The 13,788-nt window shown below is 52.5% G+C and overlaps 1 protein-coding gene across 2 annotated transcripts in view; it reads left to right on the top strand.

Annotated features, from left to right (window-relative positions):
* NEURL1B (neuralized E3 ubiquitin protein ligase 1B) overlaps positions 1-13,788 on the top strand; it is a 115,456-nt gene that overhangs the window by 83,116 nt on the left and 18,552 nt on the right. Inside the window, exon 1 of one of the 2 annotated variants that reach the window (XM_021410313.1) lies at positions 4,392-4,527. The exons of the other annotated variant lie outside the window; for it this stretch is intronic. Within the exon in view, the coding sequence (XP_021265988.1) occupies positions 4,497-4,527 (31 nt within the window). The 5' untranslated portion in view covers positions 4,392-4,496. Of the gene's footprint in view, positions 1-4,391; positions 4,528-13,788 lie in introns of those variants that run through there. 2 annotated transcript variants of the gene reach the window in all.

The raw sequence follows: 13,788 nt of genomic DNA, 5'->3' as shown, positions 1-13,788 counted from the left end.
CACTGTCAGGCTGGGCAGAGGGACACTGTTCCTTTTGAAGGCACAGCGGGATTACTTGGCCTTGAGGCTGGGCTGGGCTGCATTTCCCTGTTTGCATTAGATCCTGTGGGTCACCTCTAGTCCAACACCATTCTGCTCTGCCTCCTAGAAAATGTGCTTTAACGTCCCCAGCTGGGGTGAATGAGCCTCATGGTGACCACATCTCCAGCAGGCAGCAAGGGCTCGGATCAGGAAACAGCTTCAATGGCCGAGCAGTCAAGGCCAGTTCACGAAGCTCTTTGGAAGGTGCAGGCTTTCCTACTGTAGTGCTGGAAGCTCCCCCTTCCCTTGATTTCTTAAATGGAAAAAAGAAAGTAAAAGCCCTTTTCTGCGTGACCTGCGGGGACCCCGTGCATCCTGTGCTGGTGCTGAGAGCAGGGAGGGAAGCAATGGAAAGCGATTGCTCGCTGCAGTTGGAACGTGTGGGTGGCAGGACGGCGTGGTGCCGTGCTGGAGGACGCTCTGTACGCGCATCCCTCCTAAACAAATACCTCCCAAAGTGCGTGCTATGGGAATTCAGGGAACAGCTTTTTTGCTTCTCTCTGAGCGGGAGTGAGGCTTGCTAGTTCTCTCGTTCCAAAGGAGAGGTGCTGAGGCTGGGAGATGTGAAATAGCTGTTCTTATCAGTCAGATGTGCTCTGTCCCCAGGCAGCCGCCTGAGCCAGCAGTTTGGGGAGAGGAAGCACAAGGTGCCAATGGGAGTGACTTCCATAGGGGGAAACACGTCTTGCCACTCAGCAGTACAGAAACAAGCTTTTTGCTGTGCTGTCAATAGGAAGGAAGCTATTTTGGTGATACTGCTTGGTGTGTTGATGCTGGATGCATGCTTGTTGTCACCGGTGCCATCCCAGGGTAACAGTGTCCCGGTCTGTACGCTTTTAGACATGGTGACATTTGCATGCCGGAGAAGCGCTGGAGGCTCTGGCCATTGCCTCACATATTTTTCTGGGGTATCTTCTGTTTGCAGCCTCTGAGAATTCCCAGGAGCTCCTGCTCATGGTGGGAGGGCTCAGGGTGAGATGTGATGGAAGTGGAAGGGCTTTGGACAGTCTCAGTGCTCCTGAGAGCCGGGGATGAAAAGGAATGGATGCTCCAAGTGTCTACTCAGATTCACAGCCACAGAGGAAAGAGCAGAACTGAAGGTGTGGGGGGGTGCACTCACCTCTGGAGGTGAGTGCTTGCAAGCAGCGATCTGACCTCCATTAAAGATGGAGATTTGGGGAGTCCCTAAAGGTGACAGGAGCAAAAGGATGTGGGTATGGGATGAGTCTGGTTTTCAGTGGAGTTCAGCTCTGAACATGACAGAAGTGGCCAGATGGGAGAGAAGAGCAGAGCTGGGCTCGCTGGCAGCACCCAGCACACGGCTGCAGGGGGATCAGCAGGAGCAGGGGGCTGCCCTGCAGGGCAGGGATGGACAGATCTGCCAGGTTTAACTCGCTGCTGCTGAAAGAGCTGAGCCTGTCATCATTTACTGCCATTTGTTAGATATGCACTGATGACAGCTGATAACAGCCATACCTTACATCTCATGTTGTCCCTCATCCTAAAAAACCCAAGCCCCGAAGGGACTGATACAGACAACACAACTCATTTGAAGAGTTACACCTGAGGCTGGTATCAATTGGTGGAAACGTAGCTGTGCTTTGAGTTATTTCCATTTCTGGAGTCACTACATGTACAAGTATGTTCCTGTGAGTTACCACTGGGTACAGCCCGTGCCATTTGTGGAAGGTCGATGTGGTGTAAGAGGCTTTGAATCGCATCCCTGCCCGTAACAACCCTTAGGTGGAATTCATCCATTTCTGATTCAGAAGGAAGGTTGTCTGTCTGCTCCTTTTATTGTCTCAGATTTGAGAGGCCTGGGTTACACATCCACACACAGTATGATTTAGAGGTAACTAAAGCGAGCTGGGAAGTAGACATCTTACATCAGTGTAATACAGAATGCCTTTCAGATCCTTTTTCTCTTGCACCTCATTACCCTGACTTGAATTTGTGATGGGGGCCCAGAAGATGCAGAGGCAGCAGCACAGCATGTGGCTCAGCATGGCCGGTCCCACGGGCTGAACCCTGCACAGGTCAGGCTGGGGCTGCTCTGGTCAGAGCTGTGCTCCGAGCTGCCGCTGGGCGACCTTGTGTGTGCCTCCTGCACCTCAGTTTCATCACCCATAAAAAAAGAATAATGTCACTCACCTCATCTGCAGAATGGTTTAAGATCTAGCAATAAAAAACACTAGGGAAGAGCTTGGGTGCTATTACTTTTTTATGTCTGGAAGTGAGAATGTGGGTACTAAAGTGAAGGACACATACGCAGGTCATCCCGTCCCTGGGTCAGCACGAGGGGGAGAGAGGCACGGGGATTTTGCAGCGGAGCAGCCATCTGCCAGGCCTACAGAGGAAATCACTCAAGTGTGTTATCAACAGTCACCCAAACTTGCTGGAGCAGAAATAATTTCAACATGCTAATCAGCTCGTAGCCGTGGTGCCCTGCTCTGGGCACCGTGTCCTTTCTGCATTTCTCAGGTTGCCCAGAGAGGTGGTGGTGCCCCATCCCTGCAGACACCCACAGTCAGGCTGGGGGGGCTGTGAGCACCTGATGGAGCTGTGGGTGTCCCTGTTCATTGCAGGGGGTTGCACCAGATGGCCTGTAAGTGTCGCTTCCAACTCAAACAATTCTCTGATTCCTGCAGCTGAGTGGTGACTTTGCCTTTCAGTCCCCGCTCGGTGTCATCCTCTGGTTCCCTTGTACTTCTTCACTGTGGTTTCTGGGGAGGATGAAGTCATCCTCACCAAACTATTTCTCATGCTTATTGTTTAGCATTGTGCAAAGCTTATTTTAACAAACCCTACGTTCTTACAATGCCAAGAAGTAGGAGTGCTGATTGCGTTCCTGGAGGCTGCCTCCATGTCCTTAAGGATTTGCACTGCCATTTCATTGTCTTCTATTTTTGTCCCTTTTTGGGGGGCAGGAAGGGCTGGAACACCCTGGGGACAGGCAGCGACTGCCCTGGGTTGCTGGGGCCAGGCTGTGGGAGGTGGCACGCAGCCGGCACGGGGCGGGCATGCCCGCTGCCCTGGCAGCCGCAGAGCCGCGCTGCGGGAACCCCTCGGTGCTGCTGGCTCCGAAGCCTCGGTTAAGCCCTGAACAACTGCCTCTCCCCGCCGAGGGAAACTGCTCGGGATTCGGGACTTTCCCCGCTGCGCGCCCAGCTCTGCTGCCCTCCCCTTCTCCCTGCAGGGCAGCCCCGTGCTTGGATCACAGCTCTGCCCTCCCACAGCTCCTGCGCCGAAGCGCTGGGAGGCACGCGCTAACCTGAGACGACAGCACATGGGGGCAAGCGCTTTTAAGAACAGCTGCTAGCGTCTCCTTTGATAATCCCATTTTTAACAAATCCCTCCGATGGCACAAAATACTGGAAATCAGGGTTTTCTGTCCCCTCTCAGCTCCTGAGCCACGCGTGACCCGTTCAGCACGATCTAGGGATCAAAGGCTTGGTGGTGTTTCAGCTTCCTTGCAGCAGATCAGAGCCTGCTCTCTGCCAGGCTGCTGGCGCCGGGCTCTCCCCCTCATCCCACTTTCTCTGTCGGGACACGCGATGGGCCGCAGCTTGACCTCTGCTCGGGGCAGCATTGGCCTTTCACAGGCACCGCACATTGGTGTCAGCCCGGCGTCAGCTGCAGCGCGTTTTGCGGCTCTGATCCTCCCGTTTCTCCATCCTTAAAATAAGATAACAGCCTCCGGGAGGAGAGGCCTGGCAGCATCACCCCTCAGCGGGAGCGGGGCCAGGAGGAAAGCGGGGCCCTCCGCTCGCTGTCACGGCTCAGCTGGGAAGGCAGAAGGGCTGCACCGCAAGTCTCGGCAGTGCTGCGCTCCAGGCTGGGGCTGCGTTGTCCTCCGTCACCATGGCATCGGTGGGCTTCACGCTAGCGATGAGCTGCCCACGCGACATTCCCGTTAGCACCCTCAGTGCCACGAGCTGGGGAAGCGGTGTCGCCGAGACGCAGAGCGCCTCGCCCGGGGTCACAAATGCACGGAGGGCAAAACCGCCCAGCTTGATGGGCTCCGGCGGGGCTGGGCCCCTTCGGGAAGCCACCGCCGATAGAAGGGTCGGCCCCGAGCACGGAGCCTGAAAGCCGTGCCCCGCTCTACGCCGTACAGCGGTCGTTTACTTTCCCCGTAAGGGCCAGAGGCGCCGAGTCGGTTCCTGGGGGCGCCGCCCCCCGGGAAGCCCCCGAGCCCCGCTGACCCCCGGTTCTTTCCCCGCGGGGCGGAGCGTGGCCCCGGGCGTCCCGGGAAGGCGGGGAGCGGGGGCTCGGCGGGGCGGGGCGGCGCGGGGCGCGGGGCGGGGGGCGGCGCGGCCGGGCTGGGCGCGGAGCGGAGCGCGGCGGCGGGAGGAGGCGGGCGCTGTCCATGGCCCTGCCGAGCTCTGGGCTCCGCCGCGCCGCCGAGCGGAGCGATGGGCAACACGGTGAACAAGACGCTGGCAGGTAGCGGGGGGCTGCGGGGCGTCCCGGAGCTGGAGGCTCCGGGGGCGGGCGGGAGGCGCTCGGCGGGGCGATGCCGCCCCCGGCCCCCGGCGGAGCCGCTCGGAGCGGGGACGGAGCCGCGGCGATGTTCCGTGGGTGGCGGGGTGGGCACGGCGCGGGGATGCTCGGGCGGCGGGGTACGGCTTCGGCCGGGGGAGAGCCGCCGGAGCGGCGAAGCGGAGCTGTTGTCGCTGCTCCGCTAGCGATCCCTGCCTGCCCGGCGGCTCCTGTCAGCGCCTCTCTGCTTCATTTCCTCCTTTTCTTCCTCTTCTGCTGCTGCTGCTTCTTTTAACGCAACTTTGTGATGCGGGGAGCCACCGGTTGTTCACAGTCACCGGAGGAAAAGCATTTGTTTGAAAGCAGCACTGAAATACGTGGTAGCCCGCCCCGGTTTTAATCTGCTTTTTTAGCAAATTCTGCCCTTACACAAGAGCCGTGCAGATCCTTTTTCCCTTGCAAGTTTGTAATTGTTGGGCTTTTTCCTCCTCAAAGTCGGTGGTCTCTATAGAACCAGCAGTTCAGAATCGCTGAGCCCTTGCCTGTCCCTATCTTCAGCTACTTTGCTTGGCTTTTCTTTGCTCCTGCACTGCATCCTTTGTACTTTGGGCTCCCGTGAATAAGAAAGGTATTATTAAACTTATTTAAGAAGCAGGAGGACCTATCAAACACACACACATGTCTCTCTGTTATCAGCCAGAGAGCTGAATATAGAAATAAAGGGAGGAATGGATTTGCATTTGGATGAGCCTTGCATAGGGGCTACTTGGGACCTTCAAGACAGAAAAGAAAGCTTCTGGCTTGTGGTTTGGCTATGAACCTGTCATTAGATTGCTGGTTGTAAGCTTGTGCATCTGCTCTCACTCTCTGTTACCTTTGAGTGGGAAATCAGATTCTTTCATGAGAAGGAAGTTTACATTTTTTAAAAATACCTCACAAATTGGTGTTGTAAGAAGTGCATGACCTTGGAGAAAATGCATTTTGTGGGTCAGCTTTTCATCTGGAGGCAATGCCGAAGGACGTACGCCAAAAGCCTGGAGAGCCAGGGCTGCGTCCTGGGGTCAGGGGAGGATCCCCTGGTCAGGCTGGGACTTCCCAGGGGAAAAATCTGTGTACCTGCCGGGGACGGGGTCTTGCTGCGAGCTGTTGTGCAGGAGCTGAGCGCTGTGTCTGCCGTTGCTAGAGCTGTCTCTGCCGAGCAGCCTTCCCATGCACAGCCTCACACACGTGAAGTTAAAAAAAGGGATGACATCAGTGGTACCGCAGTTCTGCGATGAAAGAGTTCCTCGTGGCGCTTTTAGAAGTCGTTGAGAAAGAGGAAAAGTTTGATGGAAAAAGAACCATACGGCTTGATTTATGCAGACCTCCCAACCCTGACATTGCTCTCGCAGCCTAGAAAGTCTCAGCCCCGTCCTGCCAGGTGGAGGCTGTCTGCAGAGCATTGCCTTACTGGGGAGGGTCCATTTGCAGCCATTTGTCAAGTTGTGCAACGCCACGCAGGACACTTGGATGTTGTTTGCCGAAAGATGCCGAGCGCGTGTCTCTAAGCCACGTGGAGCCGCGTCCCGTTGTCACGGAGTAATGGCGGTCAGAAGAAGCTGCTAGCCCATGGCTGCAGAAGAGATTCTGGACCTTGGCCATTTTAAAGAGCGTGAATGTGTTTTGTTGAGTTGGACACAATTCAGGAGTTTTTCATATTGACGGTCCTGGATGCATTGTTTGTCTTCATTAGTCAAATATCATTAGGAGGGAAGTGAGGGCTGCTCTTGGAACAGGCGTTCTGAAAATTGTGTCGTTTTTTCCGGAAGACTGAACGACTGGATGGAGTCCTCCTTATAAAAGCTATGGCTGTTTAGAATTACTCAAAGATAATCAGTCAGAATTAAGGCTCTCCTCTTCTTTGTCCAAAGTACACCTCCTTTTTCACCCTGACAAGCCGAGCTCTGCATTTTCACTCTCGTTTTATCTAACAGAGGAATGGCTCTTCCCAGTCCAATGGCATTCAGTAGTTTATGGAAACATAACATGAAAATGAAACTCCTCCAAGCTAATATTTGCCTACTTGTTATGTTACACTGATTAACTGATGAAACGTACAGGTGTTGTTCCACTTCTGCTTTTTCTTTCACCATAAATAGGTGAAGGTGGAAAATGACTTTTGTTTCTGTTCAGCTGTAGAGGAAACGTGGAGGGGCCTTTGTCCTTAGGCTCCTGAAAAAGCCAAACAATCAACAGTTTGGGTTTTATGCGTAAGTGTACATGCTCTTCTCAAATAGCGGAATTAAATTTTTAATCCTGTTGAACACAGTTCAGTTCATTTTTAAATACAAATTTGTTCAAAGAGGTTTTCTGTGCTCGTTGCAGCTCTAAATCCTCTCTGTCCACATTTCCGTTCAATGACAGAAGAGCACACGCCGTCGACGTGGGAGAAATTTGTATCGGGAGCTGGGGAAACTTGTGCTTGCCAAGTGCCTCATGGTTAACACACAATGGATGAAGGCATTGTCAAATTAACAGCAAGGCTTCTACCCAGAGTGGCATTGAAATGAGTAATAGGCATGGGCTAACGAGAGGCAGCTTCTATATTTGAACCAGTTGAGGAGGCATTGGGATGGAAGAGGGCTGAGATGTGTCAGACACGCTTCACAGTGGCCCCGGGGTGCGTGCTGGTGGAAGTGCTCTTATCGTGGTGACAGCCGGGAGCTGGGTGACATTCCTCGATAGGTGCCTGCTCCCAGCCCTCCTGGAGCGCGCTGTGACCTCGCCGTGGGAATTCACACTCGGATGTCCATAGGCTTTTTGCCTCCTTCTCCTTACCCTTGCCCATTGTTGAGGATAATTTGCGGGCAGGCGGTTGGGCAAGAGAGAATTCTTGGTGATTGAGGCACGTCGTTTTTCTGTCTCCTACAGGTGACAAACGGGCCGTGCAGCATTGCAGCCGATGGGTGGAACTTGTCCTGACCTGCAGGGCGGGCGGGGAAACCGGGAGCAATGCACCCCGCTGCGGGGTTGCATGGCCCTGCGGATGCTGGGGGTGCTGCAGATGGTGCTAATTTCTCCATGCTAATTGCTTGCCTTGGGTTAGCAGCTGGATGAGGGCATGAAGAAATGGGATCGCTACGAGGACAGGCAGGATGAGAGAGGGTAAAATTGCCCTGACCTGGAGAAGCCCTTACATGGAGCTGGAAGGTGTGGGAGATAGAAGGGGTGACAGCTAGCGAGCGGCAAGTGTCCTGCAGTGGTACCAGGGACAGGGGACAGCTGGGCAGGAGGCGAGCAGAGGACACTGCAGTTGGGATGCAGTTGTTGATCCTGGCCCAAATAGGGCCATCGGTATTTAACAAAGGAGCCAAATTCCCTTTTAAGAATCCATCTGGGATTTGGGTGCAGCGCTTCTCCCACAACTGCGAGGAATACCAAGTATGAGTGGCATTTATGTCTGGTAAACACGAGAGAGAATGGGGCTTGTTTTAGGAGAAATGGCTTCAATTTCTTATTTTCTAGATGTTATTTTGTATTCTTAAGAAAAATGCTTTTAACGCTTAACTCTTTCCCAGCAAGTCAGAAATCTGGATTGTTGACCTATTTCGGGCTGATGCATCCATCTCTGAATGGGCTCCAAGAGGTGATGGTCAGAGGGCCCCAGGTACAGCAGAGCAGCAGGAATTCTTAGCCTGAGAGTAAAAGATGTTGTTTCTGTGCATCCTTTTTAGTATCCTGCTCCTTGTTATCGTAATGTTCATTGTTCTTTTGAATGGAATGAGTAGCAATGACTGCTCGATGGCAAAAAATCCCCCTGCCTTTTCCAGGGGTAAAATCTCAGCTTCAAAAAGCATTTTTGTGTAGATTTGTTCCCTTGTCTCTCCTCCCCTTTTAGTTGCCAGTGATACACTGTAGGAGGAGTTATCAGTGCTGTGGCAGCTCCGTAAGGTTTCTGGTTCTGTTCCAGCTTGACTTCAGGAAGACTACAAAATAACACTTCAGGTTGTTGGAGTCTGAGTGCAGAAGGTGCTTGTTCAGCCCAGTTCTTGGTTTGGGTCCGGTTCATCTCCGTGGTTACGCCTGTTTGAGCTGCCCCACATAGCAGCCCCATTCTGCCTGCCCTCCTGCCTCTCTCATCCTGGGAGCGGAGCTTTCTGGAGTCTGTCACTGATTTTGCTGCCCACTCCCTGTGCGACCTTTGAGCAAGTGGCTTTATCTCCCTGCATCTTGCTTTGTACTCAGGGAGGGAGGTAGCGCCGGCTCGCTTGGGCATACGAGAGTTAATTAATTAACATGCAGACATGAAGCATCTCCAGGAGAAAGGTCACAGAAGTGTAAAGAATAGATTAATTCACTGCTGCCTTTGTAGCTTTCTGCTTTTCCACTCTTCAAAAGGAAACCTGTGAAACTGCTCAGCCCTCGCCGTGATTTAGAGCTGGAACAGGTTGATCTCGTACCGAGGACTATCTTTAACCAGCCTCGCACAGCACATATCCGAAAATCTGCCACAGCCAACTGGCATGATTAATTCCACACTGCCATTGGCATCTGTGGTGGTGTGGCACTGGGGCTGGGAGGCCAGCACTCGGTGAGGCAGCGCTGCGCAGAGCTGTGCCCATGGCCCTCGGGGCTGCCAGACACAGGCAGCACGTTGCCAAGTGTGTCATCAAAGCAGGGCACGCTTCGCTGCTCTCTGTGCTGGGCTGTGCTGTGCAGGTGCCTTCTCTCCTGTCTTATTACTCTGAAGGGGAATTCCTGAATGAGGAGGTAGTGTCCGGTAAATGGCACTTTTCCTCTTTCATTTCTCTGGTAGTTGCACACAGCTGACCTGTGTGTCACCATCAGACCCTTACTGTGCTACACCGAGGGCTATGGCTGTAGGCTAAGCTGCTGGAGAGCCCTCACCGCAGGCAAAGGAAATTGCTGCTTCCCATCCCATGAAAGCTTGACAACCTATGGAGGTGCTTAAGTGTGTTTAAGGTGTTTAATTTTAGGCAGTCAAGTTTGAATGTGCAGGAATTAATGTTTACTTGGCGTGCAGAGGATGAGTCACTTGGAAGCTTACGCCATGCTTTTCTTCCCATTCTAGTAAGGATCCTTCTCGCATATCACATTCAGTGGCTTTTCAATTAGGAACGAAAATAAGCACCTTGCTCCTCATTAGCCCCACTGCATCTAGCATTTGGGCTAATTGAGTTTCTGAGTTGCAGTCTCAGACATTCGCTGTCCTGCTGCACCGTTGGCCTTGGAAGGAAACGTTTTCTTCCTCAGCAGCTCCTGCTGCTCACGGAGCCTGTCTGTGCATGGGGGCTCACGCAGGGCAGGTGTGCACCAGGTGGGATGTGCCGGGCAGGGGCAGAGCTGGCTGGAGCCACGAGCAGGGACATGTGTGGGGTGGTGAGGTGCGATGAGGCCAGATGTGATCCCTGGAACACACGTCAGCTCTCATCCCAGCTTCCTCCTGGGGCAGGTGTGCACAATCTCCTCCATCTCTTTGGCTTCCCATCTGCCTATCCCTTTTGTTCGCCTGTCTCGTGCCCGCAGCGTTTTGGCTCCCCGCGCCCGCTGCTGCTCCTGGCTGCCTCATGCGAGCACCTTCCCGGCTGCTAACAAGCTGCTGGCTCATCTGGGCTTCCTGACATCAAAGCACAGCACGGCTGCTGGTTCTCCAGGCTGTACCCAGAGGCACCCACGCATCACTCGCTTGCCATGTCCTGGAGGGTCGTGGTCAATGCTCCTGTTTTTGTGGCCCCGATGCCCCTAGCTGCTGCCTCTGCCTTGTGAACCTCCCTGTCCCACCTGGCTGCACAGGCAGTGGGCCTGGCAGGGTGTCAGCTCCCCGTGGGTCCCTTGTTAAGGTGTGTGCTGGCTGGGGAGGAGGTGCAGTTTCCTCTGCCTTGTTCCGTATCTTGTTGATGGCTGTATTTTTTTCTCCTGTGCATTAAAAAACATGAATCACTGGTGCTGAGACATCTGGCTGAAAGCTGCATCTCGGCATACCTTTGCCAGCTCCTCTCTCCAGAGCCGGTTGCCCTGTTGTCTCTGAGTGCTGAATTCCTGGTGTCTGAACAGATGAAGCAGGGCTTTTGGGCAGAGCAAGGGAGAGGAAAGTGATTTCTTGCTTGTTAATTTGTTTTTCCCTCTGTGTCCAAGGAGATTTCTTCCTCTGCTTTGTGTAAGCTGGGCTTGCTTTGCTCCCGGGAGCGTTTTCTCTCCCATCCTTTCAGCCCTCTGGCAGCGGAGCAGCTCAGAACTCTCCCACCAGGAGGAGCAGACCCCATCCCTTCCCTGCCCCATGTCTTTCTCCTTCCTGCTCCAACAGCACTGGCGTGAAGAAACCAAATCAGAACATCAGCAATGACTTCTTGCTTGCTGCTGAGAATTACCCAGGAAGACTTTTTAAAGAAAAGCCATTTAAGCGCGTTTCAAAGCTTTTCAGTACAGCAGGGAAATCACATTTAGGATTTTTTTAAGAGCTACTTATTCTTTGAAGAGAGGAAAATGGATGCAGTTGTGTTGGTGGAGTTGTTTTCTAGATACTTGCATAAAACACTTTCATTTTCTTGTTCCACTGTGGATATTTACATAATAATGAGATTTTTGTATTTTAGGAATTGTCCTATTTTAACCATCCACTTGTCTGTGACTCCTGTTTTCTTGTGATTGCATTCCTGATGGCATAATGTCTTACAGCTATGTGGGAGAAATAAATAGACCACATAAAAGCAAATCTCAGCTTTTCGTAGCCTGTGTAACAACAACACGGGAAGGCAGGCAGGCAGTCAAGGGAGAATTTCCCGAGTGAAAGTTTTCCGTCAGGTTTCCGAATGTCAGGGAAAATAGCTGTTTGATTTTTGCCCTCCTCCATAACTCGAATGTTACATCTTCCAAACCCCGCTTGACAAGCCAAAGATAAAAGATAGAATATCCCATTTGGCAGCAGAAATGAAATAATTTCGTTCAGGTTTATCTCTCTTTCCTCAGTGATAACTACGCTGTGGCAGCAGCTTTTCTCAGCCTGCTTTCTGCTGTGGTCTCACGGGGGCTCTGGCTTCTCAGCTTAACGTGCTTTGTAATTTATGGAGTGAAGTTCAGAAGTTATCTCCTCGGTGCGATGCTGAGGTTGAAAGCATAATTCCTAATGAGGGGAAATTGCAATTTCTTGGGGTCTTGAACTTGACACGGTCGAGCAGAGCTCTTTTTTGGTGAGAGAAAACCCTTTAGCAGAGCTGAGGCTGCAGACCCATTGCTCAAACTTGCCACACCTCCTGCTGCCCCACAGCTGCAGGCGGCCCTTGGGGCTGGCATAAGGTGCCCAGACTGGTGTCCCAATGGTGACCAAATTGCTGCCAAGAGGAGGAGGGGATGAACCAAGGCTGCAGCACATTGCAGTTTTGGGGAGGGGCAGGACCAGAGCTCAGAGCACGTGTTCTGCAAAGCAAAACTATGGTGGAATATGGGACTGGAGTGATCTGCATCCCTGAGGTCCTAAGGAGCAAGTCACTCCATAGTGCCATAGAGCAAGTCACACATTAGCTGAGTCCATTGGGGTGAGTGGGGCCAGGTGAGTCTTTGAATCATAGAATCATTAAGGTTGGAAAAGATCTCTAAGATTAAGTCCAACTGTTGACCACCACCACCATACCTGCTAACCATGTTCCCGAGGGACGCTGCCAGGGCTGTTCTGTGGCTCTCATTGGGTTGCCATCAAAACCTCCTCATGTGCTCCTCCTACAAAGTGAAAGGGTTTCCAAGTATGAGACTTGAAATCATTTACTAACTGCCTGTTGCTTCTCTTATAGCATTAACCTGTACATAGTGCGGTGTCCATTGGGTGGGCTTGTAAAACAGAGGTGACTTCCATACGATAATTCACAGGGATCATCTGCACAATGGCAGGAGGGTGTGGATGGCCTGGCACTACCTGGCCATAAGCAGCAGAGCTCTTCTGGGCCGGTGACTGGCAAGTGTCACTGTGTGCTGGTAGGGCTGGGGACGTGGGGTGTGGGAACGGGACCTGCACAGCGAGACCCCGTCAGCTGGGAAACAGAATGCGGCGGGAGAGGGCTTGCAGCCATTTCGGAATGCCAGGCATTTTGGTTGGTCTCTTCTGGAGGGGAGATGTCCTCTGAAGAACACAAGGCAGATCTTCACGCTGGCGTCTGATTTGTGAGTCTGAAATAGCAATTGCCGTGCGGTTTGCCAGCAGCATAGCAGCAGTGCTGCCAATGTGATCAAAGGGAGAGGGGGAGAAGGACAGATGCTTCACAAGTCACAGTTTCAAGGAAATCCATCTCGGTTAAAGTTTATAAAAACTGATCTTAGCCAGCAGAGCCTTTGGTGTGTCTTTAAATACCGCAGCCTTGAACAGCGGTCTGTACCGGGTCATGCCTGGGGATTGACTGCTGTTATTAGGGGACATTACGAAGGCGAGGGAAAGATAAAGCAAAATGCAGCCACGCACCAAAAAAGACCAAATACTGTTCAGTATCCCCAGTCAATCCCTAACGTTGGGTGTTGTTTCCAGGGGTGTCTGAGTGTCAGACGCCAGCCTTGCTCTGGCCGTGCTCCGAGCAGTGTTTCCCCGCTGCCACGATGGTGCTGTTGGCCTCCCATGGACCGCCTTGCCAGCTGCCACCCCGGCCAGGAGAACTTCTCTCCTGCTTCACTTGTAGGCTCAGCAGCCTGGCAGCAGATGGTTTTATGTGCGACCTTTTGTATGCATGAAGTTGTGCAGGAGGAGAGATTTTGCCAAAACAAGAATGCCTTCTTCCAAATTAACTCAGCCTCCTGCTTATGTTATCTGCTCGGAAAAGGCACATGGGTACGTACTGCAGATGCTGGAGCAATGGCTGTGCTGTCCGTCTGCACCCTGCTTTGCTCCAAAATAACGTGCATGTCTCAACAAGGGATGCGGCTCACCTGCAGGGCTCGGCTGGTGCTCCTGTTTGTTTTGCTATTGCATAGTAATTAAGATATTAATTTATCGTAAAAGGTTCCAAGAAATACCTCTGCAACCGCACTGCTTATGCAAAAGAGAAAGAGAAATTCATAATTTATTGAATTTGTGTGCGTTCTGCTGGGATTATTCATTGGAGAAACGTACAGAGTGATTTTTTGTATCCTAGTAACCAACTGTGGTTGCGTTTCCATGAATAATCTTGATGGTTTAGCTTGACCAGCCAAATCTAGAAAGGAAAACTCAAGCAAATTGAATTTATCAAGGCAACAAATTACCAAGCA

This window comes from Numida meleagris, chromosome 12, assembly GCF_002078875.1.
Source record: "Numida meleagris isolate 19003 breed g44 Domestic line chromosome 12, NumMel1.0, whole genome shotgun sequence".
NCBI lineage: Eukaryota > Metazoa > Chordata > Aves > Galliformes > Numididae > Numida > Numida meleagris.
This window is presented reverse-complemented; position numbering and strand designations above follow the sequence as displayed.